General features: G+C 36.7%; 1 protein-coding gene across 1 annotated transcript in view; it reads right to left on the bottom strand.

Moving 5' to 3' along the window:
• Positions 1-18,742, bottom strand: part of MEIKIN (meiotic kinetochore factor) — an 80,074-nt gene that overhangs the window by 40,891 nt on the left and 20,441 nt on the right. The window contains exons 4-6 of the mRNA XM_036892709.2: positions 13,243-13,377; positions 6,608-6,727; positions 2,102-2,172 (exon numbers count right to left, since the gene is read on the bottom strand). Of these exons, the coding sequence (XP_036748604.2) occupies positions 2,102-2,172; positions 6,608-6,727; positions 13,243-13,377 (326 nt within the window). The remainder of the gene's footprint in view (positions 1-2,101; positions 2,173-6,607; positions 6,728-13,242; positions 13,378-18,742) is intronic.

The raw sequence follows: 18,742 nt of genomic DNA, 5'->3' as shown, positions 1-18,742 counted from the left end.
AAAATGGAATATGTATTTTAGCTCTTATTCCCTTAATGTGAAAAATGTTTTCAACTTAAAAATAAATGTTTTTCTTAAAAAACGTTTTTTTATATATCTAAAGGAAAAAATCTTTGCAAGACAAAATAGTTTGAAATACACTCAGCTCAAAGAATTTCTCTACCACGTTTAAGGTTACAGCTCCCAAAGAGTGCTCTGTGAAAGGAAATGATAATGACATCTATTTATCAATATTTAAAACTAAATTTTAGAGAAAACTTTCAATATATTTGTATAAATGTCTTTAGTGTGTGATAACCTTCTTTTAAGAAGCCCAAAGTCCTCTCTAACACTTCAGAAAGCTGCATCTACAAGACAGCATGTTGATTTACCAACTAATCCCTGTCCCAAACACTCAGACTGCTCAGCGACCTGTCTCAGGCTTTCCGGAGGCATTTATAACAGTATTCAAAGTTTACATATATTCAACATAACTGAGAAGGTAGAATTTGAGTTGGCCCTGAAAGGGAAGTTGTTGGTTTTTTAAGCAACTTTACTGAGATGTTAATTCACAGACCATAAAACTCACTCATTTAAAGAGTAAAATTCAGTGGTTATTAGTATAGTCACAGGGTTACGCAATCACCACGCCGGCCTAATTTTAGAATACTTTTGTTACCCTTAAGAGAAACCCCATGCCCACTAGCAGTCAAGCTCCACTCCATCCTCACGAGACCTAAGTAACCACTAATCTATGTACACCTTATGTGTGTGTGTATATATATATATGTAATATATATATATATATTACATAAAATATATAATGTAAGTATATATAATGTATATATATAAATATATATAATGTGTGTATGTGTGTATATATAAAACATATATACTAATCTCTTTATATATTTCCCTATCCTAGATATTTCTTATAAATGAGATCATATAATATGTGATCTTTGTGACTAGTTTCTTTCATGCTGCATAATGTTTTCAAGGTTCATCCAAGTTGTAGCGTGTAGCTTCATTTGTTTTTATTGTCAAATAATATTCTATTGTATGGACATACTCTATTTTATTTATCCATTCATCAGTAGATGGGCATTTTGAATGTTTCTACTTTGTGGCTATTATTAGTAAATGCTGCTATGACCATTGATATGTATGTTTTCAAGAGGATATATGTTTTTATTTCTCCTGGGTATAACCTTAGGGTAGAATCACTGAGTCCTATGGTAACTCCATATTTACAGTTTGGGAGAACAGCCAAACTGTATTTCAAAGTGACTGCACTATTTTACATTCCCACGGGGATGTTTGAAGTTCCCAATTTCTCTACATTATTATTAACATTGTTTGTTATCTGTCTTTTTTATTATAGTTATCCTAGTGGATATGAAGTAATATCTCATTGTGGTTTTTATTTGCATTTTCCTAATGACTAATGATATTGAACATGTTGTCAGGTGCTTATTGGCCATTTATATATCTTCTCTGGAGAAATACAGGGAAGGTTTTATATACCAGCATCTTAGGGATGGTAAAACTAGAGTCAGAAAGAGACACACACTAGAACAAAACAGCAGCAGAATCACAGAACCCAAGAATGGACTAATAGTTACCAAAGGGAAAGGGACTAGGGAGGATGAGTGGGAAGGGAGGGACAAGGGCGGGGAAAAAGAAAGGGGGCATTACGATTAGCATGTATAGTGTGGGAGGGGCACGGGGAGGGCTGTGCAACACAGAGAAGACAAGTAGTGATTTTACAGCATCTTACTACGCTGAAGGACCAAAGCTTTTGAAAAAGGGCAGAACATACAAGACTATAAGAAATGGCATTTAATGCAAGCTGTGACATATTTAAGATACTTGATTTCCACTTGATATGGAAGTTTGTGTGTGTGAGAGAGAGAACTGGTGGAGCCTGAGCCTGAGACAGTATGTGTGGAAGCAGGAAAGGAAATGGAATAATGTAATCTAATTGCTAAACTCCAAGTAGGTTTTAAATTATTGACTTAAATATCTGAACAATAATTCCTATAAAAATGTTGGTTAAAAGTATGCTCCATATTAATAATAAACTTTATAGTTTATGTAGTTACTCTACTTCAATACTTGCTTTTTTCTTTGTTTTTTCAGAGGTCGAAGAGTAAGTTTTCTCAGCAAGTAAAACTTCACAAGTTGTATTATCTATAAATAAAAACATACTTCAGCATTTTAATTATTTAACCTGTGAGTAATTATAAGTACAGAAAAAGGAACTCAAATTTGGAAAACAAAATAAAACTGATTTTAGTGATTGTGTCTTTGTAATCATTTTAGAATGATTACAAAGCTTAATCTATGTTGATGATCTGACCTGCTGCAGATAAGAGAAAGCATTCTTAAAAATATCTTTATCTCAAGAGCTCCAGGTTTCACAGGAGTAAATAAATTCTGTATAAAAGATTTACTGTTAGGTAGTAGAGAAGGCTTTTGTGATTAAAATTCTTCATTAGTTAGCCTTCCATTTCCACTCTCCTGGATTTTCAGGCTCTCCCTTTTTACTGCAACTTTTCTGTCAGTATTTAAAACATACTCAGGTCTCTTTCATCTTCCCTAGAATTCTACTTGTATCCCATGCCCCTTCCTGCTACATACCCTCCTCTCTCATCTTATCCATTTCAAATTTTTTCAAAGAGCTGTCCTCATGTACTAATATAACTCCCTCTCCTCCGCCCGACTCCCAAAGCACAGCGACCTAGTTTCAGCTCCCACCGACAGGAGCAGTAACCTTTCCTGTCCTGCCTTTCTGGACAAACAGGTTGCTGGATAAAATACAGGATGCCCACTTCAGTCTGAATTCCACATAAACAACAAGTAATTTTTTAGTGTATTTCCCAAGTAAGAGTACAAGCATATATAATACTTGTGGCATAATTATTTTAAAAGTATTTGCTGCTTATCTGAATTCAAATTTAACTGGGCTTTCTGTATCTTTACTTGCTAAATTTGACAACACTTGAGGCTAATCACTCCTCTCATTTTCATCTCCCAAAACAGAAGTAGTAGGTTTGAGAGTTCTGTAAGAGATAAAATTGGTATCAAGATTTGGTAAGAGATTAGATATAGGAAGTGACAGAGGAAAGTGTCGAGAATGCTTGTCATGTTCCTGGTTTGCTGTGCTACATTTGCTAATGGAGATGGAGGACCAGGAGAGATCTGGGTCATGACAGTTCTCAGTCTTTAATCCTTGTTTTATTTATCTCTTGGTAACTTTTGACAGTTCTCAGTCTTTAATCCTTGTTTTATTTATCTCTTGGTAACTTTTGTTATGGCCACTTCTGAATGTTGGAGTATTCCAGTTATATTCTTTTTACATATTTCTTTTCTACGTATTTTCACTTCCTAGGTAATCTCATCTAATCCTAAAACTTCAAAACATCTATGCAGACCCTAAATATTTATCTGCAGCCTGGCTGAGGCCGTAACTGGTATAGAGGGATCCTGAGCTGAGATGGAAGGAATTGGGTCCTACTGATATCATTTGAAACCCTGGTTCAAGTTATATCTGCAACTGATTTACTGCTAGATTTTTCAGGTACACATAGTAATAAATTTCCTTTTTAATCTAGTACAGTTTGAGGTAGACTTTCTGTCATTTACAGGGGATGAAGAACCTAACTGAAATATTTACTAAGAAGACAGGAGGCTTCTTTGGGTGCTTTATATCAGCGATGGAGTTGCCAAACTAAACATTAAATACAAGACAAGGCCTTCAAACACTGTCAGAAATACTGCCGTTCAGAGAGCTCTCAGCTCTCCCATAAAGGACCCCCATATGCAATATTAGCTCTAGCTGATTTCTTTCCATTTTGTGGCAGCTTCTGCTAGGTCAGCTGACAGCATCCATTCCTACTCCCCTGCTTCATTTTTCCATTTTCTCTTGCTTTCTACCAGTAAAGAGGCTAGGAAAGCAAAATCCTTGGTTTTTTGGTAAATTTTACCAAAGTAGCCTCCCAGTGGTCTGTAGATATATGACTTAGTTCTGAGCAGTGGACCTAAATAGAAGTCTGCTGGGGAATTTCTGGGAAAGCCTTTGCTCTTCTGACAAAAGGAAATGTACTTGGCTGGGGAGGCATTTTCTGCCAAGAATGCTGCTGCTATGCCTGGAGGTTTAGCAACCATCTTACAATTATGGGGTAACAAGCCAACATACTTGATAGTAAAAAGATAGAAAGAGTCTAGTATCTTGAGGACATTAGTAAGCTGATAACACAATCTAGCTCTGGTCTGGGAAGAAAAGTCAATATAAATCAACATTTTTTGGCATGACAAAAAATACCATTAACAAAAAGACAAATGACTAACTGAGAGAAAATATTCACAAAGAGGCTCAGGTTCCTAATATACAATGAACTCTTAAAAATTCAGGGTAAAGGATGAAAAGTATCAGTTGGAAAATGGGGCAAAGAAATGAACAGAAAATTTATACACACATACACACACACAAAATAAATATGGCCCTCAAATTTATGAAAAATATTTAAACTCACATATAATCAGGGAAATGCAAATTAAAATAATACTGAGATACAACTTCTCATCTACTAGAGTATTAAAACTTTAAAAATATGACAATATCTTTTGTGGGTGTGGGTATGGGGAAACAGGCACTCCAATACATTGCTGGGGAGAGTGCAAACTGGTACAATCCTTCCAAAGGAAAATTTGAGAATACTTAACAAAACTATCTATCCACTTACCTTTTGACCCAGCCATCCTACTTATGGGAATCTACCTTGAAGATATATTACCAATAATATTAAAATATGTATCATGAGTTTATTCATTGAAGCCTTGTTTATAATGGCAAAATACTGGGAAAAAAACCCAAATACCCAATTCACAGGACAGTGGTTAAGTAAAGGAAAATATATCCACATAATGGAGTGGAGTGCAGCTGTAAAAAACATGGAAAATATCTCTGTAAAACCATATGAAGTGATTTCCAGTTCATATTATTAAGTGGGAAAAGCAAAATGAAAAAAGTATCTATACATAAAAGTATGCTATCTTTCATGTAAGAAAGAAGTAAAATACATGGTTATCTATTTGTGCAAAAGAAATACAAGAAAGGTGAATCCTAAACTAAAAAGACTGGTTATCTATAAGGGGTGTGTGGGAAAGGGGTATAAAGTAGAGAGAATAGGATCAGGGTAGCTGGAGGAAGAAGGAGAAGTGATATTTTTCTGAAAATACTGTTTTGTATAGCTATGGCTCTTAGAACCATAGTAACATTTCATATGCCTTTGCAGTTCCCCAGCTCCCCAAATAAATGAGCAAAATCAAACAGGATGGGAGAACCAAAAATTGGATTTAACGCTAACAAATGATTTAACAATATTACAAGTGAATCACAACTGCACTGAAAGGGGAGGGAAGGAAGAGAATTAATCAACATAACTTTGGAAAACAGTATGTTGACTGGATACTGTAATGCTAAACACAAACAACTGTACACAACTGGGAAACAATTCTGATACTCCTTTATCTGTATACTGGAATTCAATAAAATATTGGATTTTAATGCATAAAGTAAAATAAATATCCATGAGCTTATACTACATATATACTCCACACATACTCTGTATAAATATCCATCATTTATAATGATGTAATATAATCGAGTAATATATACTGATATAAGAAACTGAATAAATAAATGGCAGAAAAGAGTTCTGTAACCATAAAATTCCAATTAATAAATGTAGCAAGAAAGAGTGAAATAGAAAATCACCACTAGGCAGTTGCAGTCAAGTTCCTCTATGACTGGTAATATCAGTGAATGAAAGTTTGAGGAGAAGCAGGATTTACAGAATCTGAAACTACCTTTCCTAGATAGTTATGAACTACAAAAGGAAATTAGTAACTTTACAATGGAGAAAACCAGAAGACAACACCTCTATGAAGTGACGAAGTCTAACACTGCCAGTGATAAGATACACTGACATCAAGAACTCCTTAATACAATGTACTCAGAAGGGCACATCATTTCTGTGGTGTTCTTATCAAAAACTGCATAAACTCATCCCAGTCATGAGAAAACATTAGACAAATTCAAATTGAGGAACATTCTACCAAATAATTGATCTGTAATCTTCAAAAGAATCAAGGTCATGAAAGACAAAGACAGACTGAGGAGCTGTCATGGGTACAGCAGACTAAGGGAGAAATGACAATCACATCCTAGATAGGATCCTGAAGAAACGACATTAGTGGAAAACTGTGAAATGTGAATAAGGGCTGTAGTTGAGTTAATAGTTTTACACCCATGTTAACTTTCTGATTCTGATCATTGGTCTGAAGTTATATAACATTAAGGAAGGCTGGATGAAAGGTGTACAGGAACCCTTTGTACTATTTTTGCAACTTTTCTGCAAGTCTAAAATTAGTTCAAGATAAAAATTATAAAAGAGCAAACCCATATAAGCTTAGGTAGCATTAGTCAGATATTTGTAGCCAAAGGTAATCCTAATTGATGAACTTAGCTTACAAATCATTCAAAAGAAAAAAAATACTTAGCTTTTTCCAACATAGATGTAGGTTTTCTCCTGGCATGAGAAAAAAGAATGTGGAAACTCACCTAGAATTGCAGAAAGATTTGGAAACTGTGGTGCCTTCTCTATTGATACTGCTTTACTGGTGTCCAGCAGAGTGGAATTCTTGCGTTGCCTGTGTTCTTCCAACACAGGACACTCCCAATCTAAAAAAGCCAGGAGACATGGCCCAAAACCTGGACCAGCACACAAGGGCAGGTGGCCTTTCTCCCCCAACTTCGGTCCCCAACTTATACCAGCTATGGTAATTCAAGAAGGTTTTGCGTGAGACAGAGAAAAAAGACAAGCCTTGATGGCATCAGTACAGTAAATAATCTTTGGCCTATTCCAGTGCTGTAACTCACTTTTTCACATAGATTTTTGGTCCATAAAGATTATTGATCTAAGGGGAGACAGTATACATGGGAGATGCCTCTCATGTATAATTTATATGTATATCCCATTAAAAATCATATCACTGAATAACATACTATTATTAAATCAATGCCAGTTTTTAGCTTTTTATTGAATTTCCACTATTGAAAAATGAGGCTATTCTCTCTTATATTGTCCTGTCCCCACCTTTCCCACACTTTCCATTGTCCTCATATTATCATGTCACATATTTAGTTAGATCAGTATTTAATACAGACATTATGATTGTAATTGCTATAAAAATGCTGTTTATTCTTATGGTATACCATGACCAAAAATTTTTTTGTTTTTCATGGAGTCAATAAGTCTTTTTTGTTTACTTTTCTCTGTTATTTTTCAAGTATTTATTCCCAAACTCTACCAAATTATGTAGATTCATTGTTTATTCCATTCTCTGGTGTTCTGAAGTTTCATGATGCTCTATCTTTGTGTTTTTTATCTATTCTGCTAGCCATGCTGTGGCTAGAAATCATATTCTTTAGCTATAGAAAATGTTCTTGAATTATACTGGATAATTTTCTTCCTGCTATTTATTTCACTATCTTTCTGGAACCTTACTATTTGATATTGGATTTCATACACTGCTTCTCTAACTTTTTTTCCCTAATTGTAATCTTAAAAAATTTTTTTCTCCTCGTTTTCTGGGAAATCTCCTCAAGCTTATCTTCTAATCCTTCTACTGAGTCTTCCATTCTGCTTTGGCATTCAATTTGTTCTCTGAATACCCTTTATTCTTATTTAATGGATGCTATATTTTCTTATCTCAATGAAGACTTTTCCCCCAGGATTTTCCTCTCCTTGTGTTTCTATTTCTGCTTAGTTTCCTTTTCTTATTTCATTGTGGTAGGAACACTCAACATGAAAATCTACCCTCTCAAGTTTGTAAGTGTACAATACAGTAGTTGTAACTACAGGCATGGTATTGTACAGCAGATCTCTAGAACTGATTCATCTTGTATAACTGAAACTTTATGCTTATTGGAATAGTCATTCCCTCTCTCCCTCTCTCCCTAGAACCTGGCAATCAACATTCTGCTCTCTACTTCTATGAACTTGACTATTGTAGCTATCTCATAATTGGACTCATATAGTATTTGTCTTTCTGTGACTGGCTTAGTTCACTTAGTATAATGTCCTCAAGGTTCATCCATGTTGTCGTATACAGCAACATTTCCTTCTTTTTTAAGGCTGAACAATACTCCATTGTATGTATGTAACATACTGTCTTTATCCATTCATCCATCAATGGCCACTTAGGTTTTTTCCACATCTGGCTATTTTAAATATGCCACAATGAACATGGCAAATATCTCTTCAGGATCCTGATTGCAATTATTTTGGATTATTATCTAAAAGTAGGATTACTGGATCATATGGTAGTTCTATTTTTAACTTTTTGATGAACCTCTATACTGTTTTCCACAGCAGCCATACCATTTTACATTCCCATCAACAGTGTGCAAAGGTTCCATTTCTCCACATCATTGCCAACATTTGTTATCTTTATTTTTTTTTAATAACACCATCCTAATAGGTGTGAGACAATATCTCACTGTGGTTTTGCTTTGCATTTTCCTGATGATTACTGATGTTGAGCATCTTTGAATATACCTGCCGCCATTTGTATTTCTTCCTTCCTTGAGGAAATGTTTGTTCAACCTTAGCCCATTTTTTAATCAAGTTACCTGGATTTTTTTTTCCTATTGAGTTGTAGGAGTTTCTTATATATTTTGGATGTTAATCTCTTATCAGATATGTGGTTTGCAAATATTTTCTCTATTTTTGTAGATTGCCTTGCGTTGATTGTTTCTTCTGTGCAAACAAATGCTTTTTAGTTTTAGGTAGTCCTATTTACCTATCTTTGCTTTTGTTGCCTGTGCTATTGGTGTAATATTCAAGAAATCATTGCCAAGACCAACATCATGAAGCTTTCCCATTTTTTTTTCTAGGAGTTTTAAAGCTGTTGGTCATATTCTTAGGTCTTAAATCAACTGTTCTATCCATTATTGGAAGTGGGGTACTGAAGTCTCCTTTCTCACTGTATTGGTGTCTATTTCTGCCTTCAGTTTTATATTTGCTTTATATGTTAGAGTGTCTGATGTTGGGTGCATATTTATTTATAATTGTTGTATGTTCCTTATGAATTGACCCTTTTATCATTATATACAATATCCTTCTTTGTGTCTTGTGATAGTTTGACTTAAAGTCTATTTTATCTAAGTATATCCACTCCTGCTTTCTCTTGGTCACCATTTGCATAGAACATCTTTACCCATCCATTATTTTCAGCCTGTGTATCCTTAAATCTAAAGTGAGTCTTTTGTAGATAGCATATAATTTAATATTTTTGTAACCCACTCAGCCACTCTTCGTGTTTTGAATAGAGAATTTAATTCATTTATATTTAAACCAATTACTGATATGGAAGGACTTGCTACCATTTTGTTAATTGTTTTCTGCCTGTTTCATAGATTTTTTTGTCCTTCTTTTCCTCTCTTGCCATTTTTCTTTGTGTTTGATTTTTTAATATTAATACATCTTGATTCCTTTCTATTTTTCTTTTGTGTATTTTCTATAGGTATTTTTTATGGTCACCATGGGACTTACATAAACCATAATTTTAACAGTCTATTTTAAGTTGACAGCAACTTCAATCATATACAGGAACTACACTTTACTTCTCCCCTCACACGTTACTGATGTTATAATTTCCATCTTTTTATATTGTGTATCCATTACCATATTTTCAGTTATTGCTATTTTTGATATTTTTGTTTTAGCTCTTATACTAGGATTAAAAATGATTTATATACCACTAAAGTATTAAGTATTCTGTATTTATTGATATACTTACCAGTGCTTTACATTTTCTATGTTTTATTGTTGCTCTTTAGAGTCCTTTGCTTCAACTTGAAAAACTACCTTTAGCATTTCTTCTGACACAGGCCCATGGTTTTTAATTCCAGGTTAATTGTCTGGGAAAGGCCTTATCTCTTCTTTGTTTTTTAAGGAGTTTTGCTGCTTATAGTATTCTTGGTTGACAGTTTTTTTTTCTTTAAAGTACATTCACTACGTCATTCCGCTCCCTACTAGCCTGGAAACTCTCTGTGGAGAAGTCTGTATGTAGTCTAATGGGGATTCCCTTATTCATATCAAGTTGCTTTTCTATTGCTGCTTTCAAAATTCTTTGTCATTGACTTTTGACAACTTGATTATCTGTCCCAGTGTGGATTTCTTTGGTTTATCTTATTTGAGGTTTGTTGGGCTTCCTTGTTCTTAATGTACATTTCCTTCCCTAGATTTGGCAAGTTTTCAGCCATTGCTTCTGTAAGATTTCTGATCCTTCCTTACTCCACCTTCTCCTTCTGGGACTCCCATAATGTATACATTGACCTGTTTGACTGTCTTATAAGACTCTTATGCTTTCTTTATTCTTCTACATCCTTTTTCCTTTTTGCTCCTCTGACTGGGTAATTTCAAATGAGCTATCTTTGAGTTCACTGATTTTTTCTTCTGCTTGATTTAGCCTGCTGTTGAATCTCTTTACTGGATTTTTCAGTTCAGTTATTGTATTCCTCAGCTCTAATATTTCTGTTTGGTCCTTTTAAAATTTTTCTATACTATTTTCTTGAAATTCTCACTTTTTAATGCATTGTTCTTTTGAGCTCACTGAACATCTTTATTACAATTATTTTGAATTCTCTGTCAGGTAATTAATATACCGCCATTTGATTAGGGTCAGTTTCTAGAGCTTTATATTATTCCTGTTTTTGGACCATGTTTCCCTGCTAGTTCTTTTCCTCTGATTCTTAGTGCTGGTATCTGCACATTTGAAAGAACAGCCACCTCTCCCATTCTGATTAGAAGATTGGCCTCATACAGGTGACCCCCACTAATCAGCCCAACCAGAGATTCTGGGATCCTCTCAAACCTTCTTGCTAATCCAAACCATCACCTTTGTTCTTAGTGGCCACCACGCACCTAGAGTATACAAAGTCTTATCGTTACTCTGAGAAAGGTGAGACAGAATCCATTCCCTTGGGAAGCCCTGGAAATGCTGGAATATTGGACATACAGTCTAACTCTTTCCCTCCCCAGAGAAAAACTGGAATCTAGTGCATGTTTGCATGCCAAACTGCTTTGTTCTCAGCACCTATCAAGCTTCTAGATTATGTCAGGTCCCATCAGTACTCTGAGACAGGCAAGACAGTAGCCAATGCTTTGAGCAGCTCCCAGACAATTCAGAACATTTGACATGTGGTTCAGTCGTTTTCTTCCCTTCCTAGGAAGAAGCTGAGAGCTAGGGGTTTATTTCCAATTGAATGGCACTGTGCTGGGGGTATGTATTAGGTGAGGTGGTGTCATGAATCTTCTTACTGGCTTTGATGTAGCTGGTCTCATGTTTTCCTGGGATAGAGGAGACCCTCAGCTAGTTTCTAAATTTCTCAAAAAGGTAATTAGTCCATGTATTGCTGTTGAATTGGTGTGTCTGTGGGAGAGGGAGGGACTAGGGCTTCCTACTTCAACTCCTTGCTGACATCACTCCCATATTTTCCTTTGTTTTAATCTCCATGGTTTTATTTTAGAGGAATTCTTCAGAAGTCTGGTGATCCTTGACTCTCTTCATATTTAAGAGGGGTCTCTAAAAGGCCAATGGCATGCCAGTGACTTAGTTGGGGCCTGTCACACAGTTGGTTTCACTGAAGGGAGCTCTTGTCAGTTTCTACAAAGGACTGAGGTATCTTTAGATACTTTTTTTTAGTGTTGCTCAGATTTCCTAGGAAAGAATCTTCTTTCTTCTTTCTGGAAGGTTCAAGTCTGGGGCTAGGATTCGGGAAGCTGTGCAGAGAAATGGATCGTTGGGTTGGGATGCAGATTGGCACTGGGTAAGCAGGTCCCACATTTAGAAAGTACACTCTCATTTAATTCTGTGTTCAGTATAGTATTTGAAGCAGTCGGCTTTTCCTATATAATAAATACCCTTAGAATCAGTGGCATAAAATGAAAGCATTTGTTTCTTATTCCCATGCCTACTGGCTGGCTCAGGCAGCTCTGGTTCCAGTTAAGGTCTGCTGATCAGCTGGGGAAGCACTCTGCTGTCTGCAGGTTGCCTGAGGTTGTTCTGCTCTGCAATTCTTTTTGTGAAGTCCCACAGGAGAGGAAAAAGCTAATTAGGACATATTCTTCTCATGATGGCTAAGGCGTAAGACAACAAGACCAATCATTTAAACATATTTCAAAGGTTTCCTTTGTTTCATTCACTGATATCCTATTGCCCAAAACAAGTCAGATGTCCAACCCCAAAGCCAAACAGTGAAAGGATACTCTACTCACTTTGAGGCTATGGCAGAGGCGTGGTAATATAATATTACTACATGGGAATGAGTAGTTGGCACCAATGTTTCAAAACAGCAGAGTACCCCTGCTATTAACAGTGCCTAGTATCCTCTAGTCCAGAGTCCCTCTGCTTTAAAACAACCCAAAGAATAAATCTCCAGGCTCTCTTTGAGTAGGAAAGGGGTAGTCACCACAACTTCCATCTTGCAGACATATCTTTTTATAAGTATTTGGTCCCGCCAACTTGAGAGCTTTTATGGGATAATATTGTATAAAATGGCTTATTTCTGGGTTATCCTATTGTTGATTTAGGACTCAGCTTTCTCAGGTCTGCTTACAGACTAGGTGCCCTCTAACTTTTCAAACTTTGTGCTTTATTTCTTCCAATTCTCTACCCCTAATAATTTTTTTTTTTAAAGTACATGCTGTTTTCTGCCACTGCAGAAAGTTGTGGAGGAAGGCATGTGTTCAATCTGCCATCATTAAACTGAAGGCTCTTAATTATATGTACAGTAAATGTAAATAACTGTTAATTTGTAGGAAAAATTCAAGCAGGGAGATGGCCTACTTTACATTTAATTTATTTGCTGAAAAGTAAAAGTAGTACAGGAAATAAAGATAGCTGATTGTTCAAAAGAACAAGTATACATTCATTATGAGTAAAACTGCTTAATAATTGGATGTGTATTGCATGTAAGTGTGACTCTCTTCATCCTTCCTTGATCTGAGGGCTTTTGGTGTATAGTTCTATGTGACGGAGCTTGGAACACAGTGGATAGTGGGCAGGAGCAGGAGGTTTTGGCGTGAAAGATAGTACACCTTCTCAAAAGGAACATTATTTATTGGAGGATTTGTGGACAAGAAACAGTTTCTGTGGTAGGCCACCTTAAGGCTGAAATTAATTTCTCACCTAAATAATCTGATCTTCTGAAGAGTTCAGGTGATGGGAAGCTACTTAAACTCTCTTCAAAACTCTTGTATTCTGTATGAGCGTCTATGACTGAATCGCTGAGAAGAGAACTGGAAATATCTTGCAAACTTAGTTCTGTAGAATAAACAAACAAAAAGGGTAAAACATTTCAATAGTAAACAGCTCAAAATCCTAAAAATTCAAATTTGTAGAAATGTACAGGCAGTTTTATACTAAGAATGTGAAATTACATATATAACTGAAAAGGCCTATAACTGTACACCATTCTAATTTCAATCTTAGGAAATAATTCTGTTTTTGATACAGAGAAAATCCTTTTCCATTGTTTTTCAAAGTTTTATAACTTATTCTTTCCCTATTTTGGTTCAGTTGTGAATCTTTACCCCAGAATCCAGGTTTTATATATAAATAAGCCACTAATTTTATACTAACTAGCTGAGGAGAAGAAAGTGTAATTCTAGGTATTTCATTTAAAAAACGAGCCTAACATAGACAAATAGATCAAAGAAACTGAACAGAGTCCCGAAATAGACTCACCCATATATGAGCAACTGATTTTTTTTTTAAGGTATCATTGATATACAATCTTATGCTCAGGTTTCATATGAGCAATATTGTGGTTACTACATTCCCCCCATTATCAAGTCCCCACCACATACCCCATTTACAGTCACTGTCCATCAGCATAGTAAGATGCTATAGAGTCACTACTTGTCTTCTCTGTTATGAGCAACTGATTTTTAACCAAAATACAAAGGCAATTCAGTGGAGAAAGAATATTCTTTTAAATAAATTATGTTGGAACAACTGGATATCCATATGCAGAAGCAAAACAGAAAAAAATTGCACTCATACTGTCCATCATACAAAACATTAACTCTAAGTCGATCATAGACCTAAATGTAAATCCTAAAACTAAAAAACTTCTAGAAAATAAAAGAGGAGAAAACTTTCATGACACTGAGTTAGGCAATGATTTCTCTGAAATAGCACTAAAAGGATGGTTCATGAAGCAATAGAATGACAAATTGGACTTCATCAAATTAAAACATTTCTCTTCAAGAGAGACTATCAAGATGAAAAGACAGACCACAGACTAAGAGAAAACATTTTCAAATGGGCTGGAAAGCAGAATATGAAGAATATGAAAAATTCAACAGTAAGAAAACAAACATCTCAATATGAAAACAGGCAAAATATTTGAACAGAGCCAGTCTCTGTTCATCCATTACCTACCTGAGACAACTAACTCTTCTTCCTACTTTGACCTCACCACACCTTTGCTCTTCCACTCCAACCCCTCCTTTAAGTTGACAAATGTTTGCTACCTGTCCACCTCCTCTAGTCACAGTGCAACACTTAAACTGATTGACCCGATCTACTACCCTTCTTCACCTCAGATGCTGGAAATAGGTTATCTCTCTGAGTATCTCTTGCTTCCCCTACTCCAGCTACCCTAGAGTGTCCTGTCCCTGACCTTGCTACTTTTTACTCTTCTCACTCTGTCTTCAACCTTCTCACCCCCAGGTTGTTAATTGCTCTTGCCTTCCATCTCTCAAAATTCTATGAATATCACTCACAGGAGAACTACCCCTTCCACTAAACCCCAGAATTCAAGCCAGGCTCAGAAATTAGAAGAACCCCATACTCACAATCTGGGTAGCTGGGTAGAGGAAAGACTAAATGTTCATGACTTTATCAGTGGAAGGTTGCTCCCGGTATCAAAAGTTTAAAATGTAAATGTATTTAAAATTATTCATATCAAATTACATTATACATTTTTAATAAGTCAAATAGTTCTAAAAGTTTATCTTATCTTGTTAAAAACCGCAGTCTTACTTCATACCTCCCCATCAGAATTCCCTACTCTCAAGAGGCATCTACTTTCAACTCTATTAACTATTTTTATCTACCTTTATATTTCTAAAGCACATGTATTTAACGACTATTATTATGACTGCTCAAATATACTTACAGCTGAGCCATTTACTATGAACTACATTCACTGCTTTTCCTAATAGTTTGTTTTTTCTTTGAGTTACTTATTACCTTATTTTTAAATTAGTTTTCTAAGTACCTATCACTATTTCATCCCAACTTCTGCTCAATACTTAAAAAATGTCAGATTATCTACCAGTTCTTTTTCTTCCTTTTCTTTCCTTCCTTCCTCCCTCACCTTCTCTTCCTCTTCCCTTTCTTTCCTTCTTTTTCTTTTTTTCTTTCTTAAAGGAAGTATTGCTATTGGAGATCTCAACACATTTACTCAAATTTGGACCAGTCATCCTCTAGACATGCTGCACAGGTATCTTCTTGGGATTTCCCTTTACCATTACTTTAAGAAATTCTTTCATATGTTGCTTGTATTGAGGTTTTAATTCCTGGACCCCATGATTTCTTCTTTGTTGATTTACTCTCTGGTTTTGTTGGAGTATTTCCTTCATTTCCTGAGAAAAGGTTCATGGAAGATTTGTCTAAAAATTGTATATACTATTGTCACACTTGAGTGATTGTTTGGTTAGGTACAGAATTCTAGACTAGTATATTAAAAACACTGATTCCATTTATTGATATTTGACAGATTTACATGTCTCTGCTCCCTCTTCCCCTTCTGCGCCATATCTGGGCAGGCTGACAAGAAAGCCCTGGTGCTCCATCTTTGAGAAATGATGAGTTAAAATCATGCATGGGAAACCTCATCCTGGCCCCACCTTTTGACCACATTAAAACCTCAACCCAGTCTCCTTTCTCTGCTCTCTCAAGTCATTTTCAGTCCTGCTTGAAAGATGCCCTCCTCTCCAGGAAGCCTCATTATATGAGTAATAAACATTTCCATGCTCTCTTGGTTAGGTGGGTGGCATCATCAATCTTGAAATCTGAACCAAATTTTGGGTGGGGATCCATCCTTTCTCTTCAAAATCAGTTTTCTTCAGAATTCTAAATGCATTTTCCCATGTTCTAGCTTCTAGGGTTGCTCTTGCGAAGTTCAGTGCCATTGATTTCTTGATTGTTTATTTGCAATCCACAATTTTTTCTCTAAATGACTGAAGGATTTCTCTCTTTAACTTGGGGATTTTTCAACTACATTCTGTTATGCCTTGGTGTGGGTCTTTTTCATTTATTGTGATGCACAGTTGGTGGGTCTTTCAATGTGTACAGTTAAGACCATTTTAAATTCCAGAAAAATATCTAGTTTTATGTGTTTAATAATTTATTTTGATTTACTCTATAATGTCTGGAACTACTATTTTTTAGATGTTAATATGCCTAGACTCATCTCATAATCATTTCTTTTTAGATAGAATCTTTATTAAAACCCAATTCATGTTCCATAAATCTCAATCTTTTTAAGTATACAATTCAGTGGTTTTAGTATACTCACATAGTTGTGTCACCACTGCCACTATTTTTATCTTTTATTTTCTCTTTGATGTTTGTTCAACTTTTGGAATATTTACTTAAATTCATCATCTAATACTTCTTAGGATGTTTTATTTCTGATTCCACATTTTTATTTTTTAAGAATACTTTTGGCCAGAGGGGCGGAAGATGGCGGCGTGAGTAGAGCAGCGGAAATCTCCTCCAAAAACAACATATATCTATGAAAATATAACAAAGACAACCCTTCCTAGAATAAAGACCAGAGGACACAGGACAATATCCAGACCACATCCGCACCTGAGAGAACCCAGCGCCTCGCGAAGGGGGTAAGATACAAGCCCCGGCCCCGCGGGAGCCGAGCGCCCCTCACCCCAGCTCCCGGCGGGAGAAGAGCAGGCAGAGCGGGAGGGAGACGGAGCCCAGGACTGCCGAACACCCAGCCCCAGCCATCTGGGCCAGAGTGCAGGGCCCTCGATACTGGGAAAACAGGGCAGCAAGAACAGTGAGCGGGCACTGGAGGCTGGGTGTCGGAGGACATAAGAAAAGCGCGCGACCATTTTTTTTTAAGCTTTTTTGCTGTTTTGTTTTGGCGAGCGCTTTTTGGAAGTCTTAAAGGGATAGGGACCCCAATACTAGGGAAACAGGGCAGAAAGACTGGTGAGCAGAGACCTGAGGCTGGCACCGGAGAATAAAGAAAAACGAACGACGACCTTTTTTTTTTTTTTAATTAAAAACTTTTTTTTTTTTTAAATTAAAAAACTTTTTTTTTTTTTTTTTTTGGTGGGCGTTGTTTTGTTTTGGCAGGTGCTTTTTGGAAGTCTTAAAGGGGCAGGGTGGGTCACTTAATCCAGAGGTAGGGAATCCGGGATCTCTGGGCACCCTAACCCCTGGGCTGCAGGGAGCACAGAGGCCCCTTACGGAGATAAATAGCCTCCCAGCAGCTCCTGCTCCAACGCGACTCCACCATTTTGGAGTAGCTGCCCGAGCCAGGCCACGCCCACAGCAACAGCGGAGATTAACTCCATAGCAGCCCGGCAGGAAGCAGAAGCCCTGTCTGCGCGCAGCTGCGCAGCACAAGCCACTAGAGGCCGCTGTTCTCCCAGGAGAGGAGGGCCACAAACCAACAAGAAAGGAAGTCCTTCCAGCCGTCACTCGTCCCAGTTCTGCAGACTATTCCTATCACCATGAAAAGGCAAAGCTACAGGCAGACAAAGATCACAGAGACAACACCAGAGAAGGAGACAGACCTAACCAGTCTTCCTGACAAAGAATTCAAAATAAGAATCATAAACATGCTGACAGAGATGCAGAGAAATACGCAAGAGAAATGGGATGAAGTCCGGAAGGAGATCACAGATGCCAGAAAGGAGATCGCAGAAATGAAACAAACTCTGGAAGGGTTTATAAGCAGAATGGATAGAATGCAAGAGGCCATTGATGCAATTGAAATCAGAGAACAGGAACGCATAGAAGCTGACATAGAGAGAGACAAAAGGATCTCCAGGAAAGAAACAATATTAAGAGAACTGTGTGACCAATCCAAAAGGAACAATATCCGTATTATAGGGGTCCCAGAAGAAGAAGAGAGAGGAAAAGGGATGGAAAGTATCTTAGAAGAAATAATTGCTGAAAACTTCCCCACACTGGGGGAGGAAGTAATCGAACAGACCACGGAAATACACAGAACCCCCAACAGAAAGGATCCAAGAAGGGCAACACCAAGACACATAATAATTAAAATGGCAAAGATCAAGGACAAGGAAAGAGTGTTAAAGGCAGCTAGAGAGAAAAAGGTCACCTATAAAGGGAAACCCATCAGGCTAACGTCAGATTTCTCAACAGAAACCCTACAGGCCAGAAGAGAATGGCATGATATATTTAATACAATGAAACAGAAGGGCCTTGAACCAAGGATACTGTATCCAGCACGACTAACATTCAAATATGATGGTGGGATTAAACAATTCCCAGACAAACAAAAGCTGAGGGAATTTGCTTCCCACAAACCACCTCTACAGAACATCTTACAGGGACTGCTCTAGATGGGAGCACTCCTAGAAGGAGCACAGCACAAAACACCCAACATATGAAGAATCGAGGA

This window comes from Manis pentadactyla, chromosome 13 (assembly GCF_030020395.1).
Source record: "Manis pentadactyla isolate mManPen7 chromosome 13, mManPen7.hap1, whole genome shotgun sequence".
NCBI classification, from domain to species: Eukaryota; Metazoa; Chordata; class Mammalia; order Pholidota; family Manidae; genus Manis; species Manis pentadactyla.
Note: the sequence above shows the minus strand (reverse complement) of the source record. Positions and strands in the feature narration are given on the sequence as shown.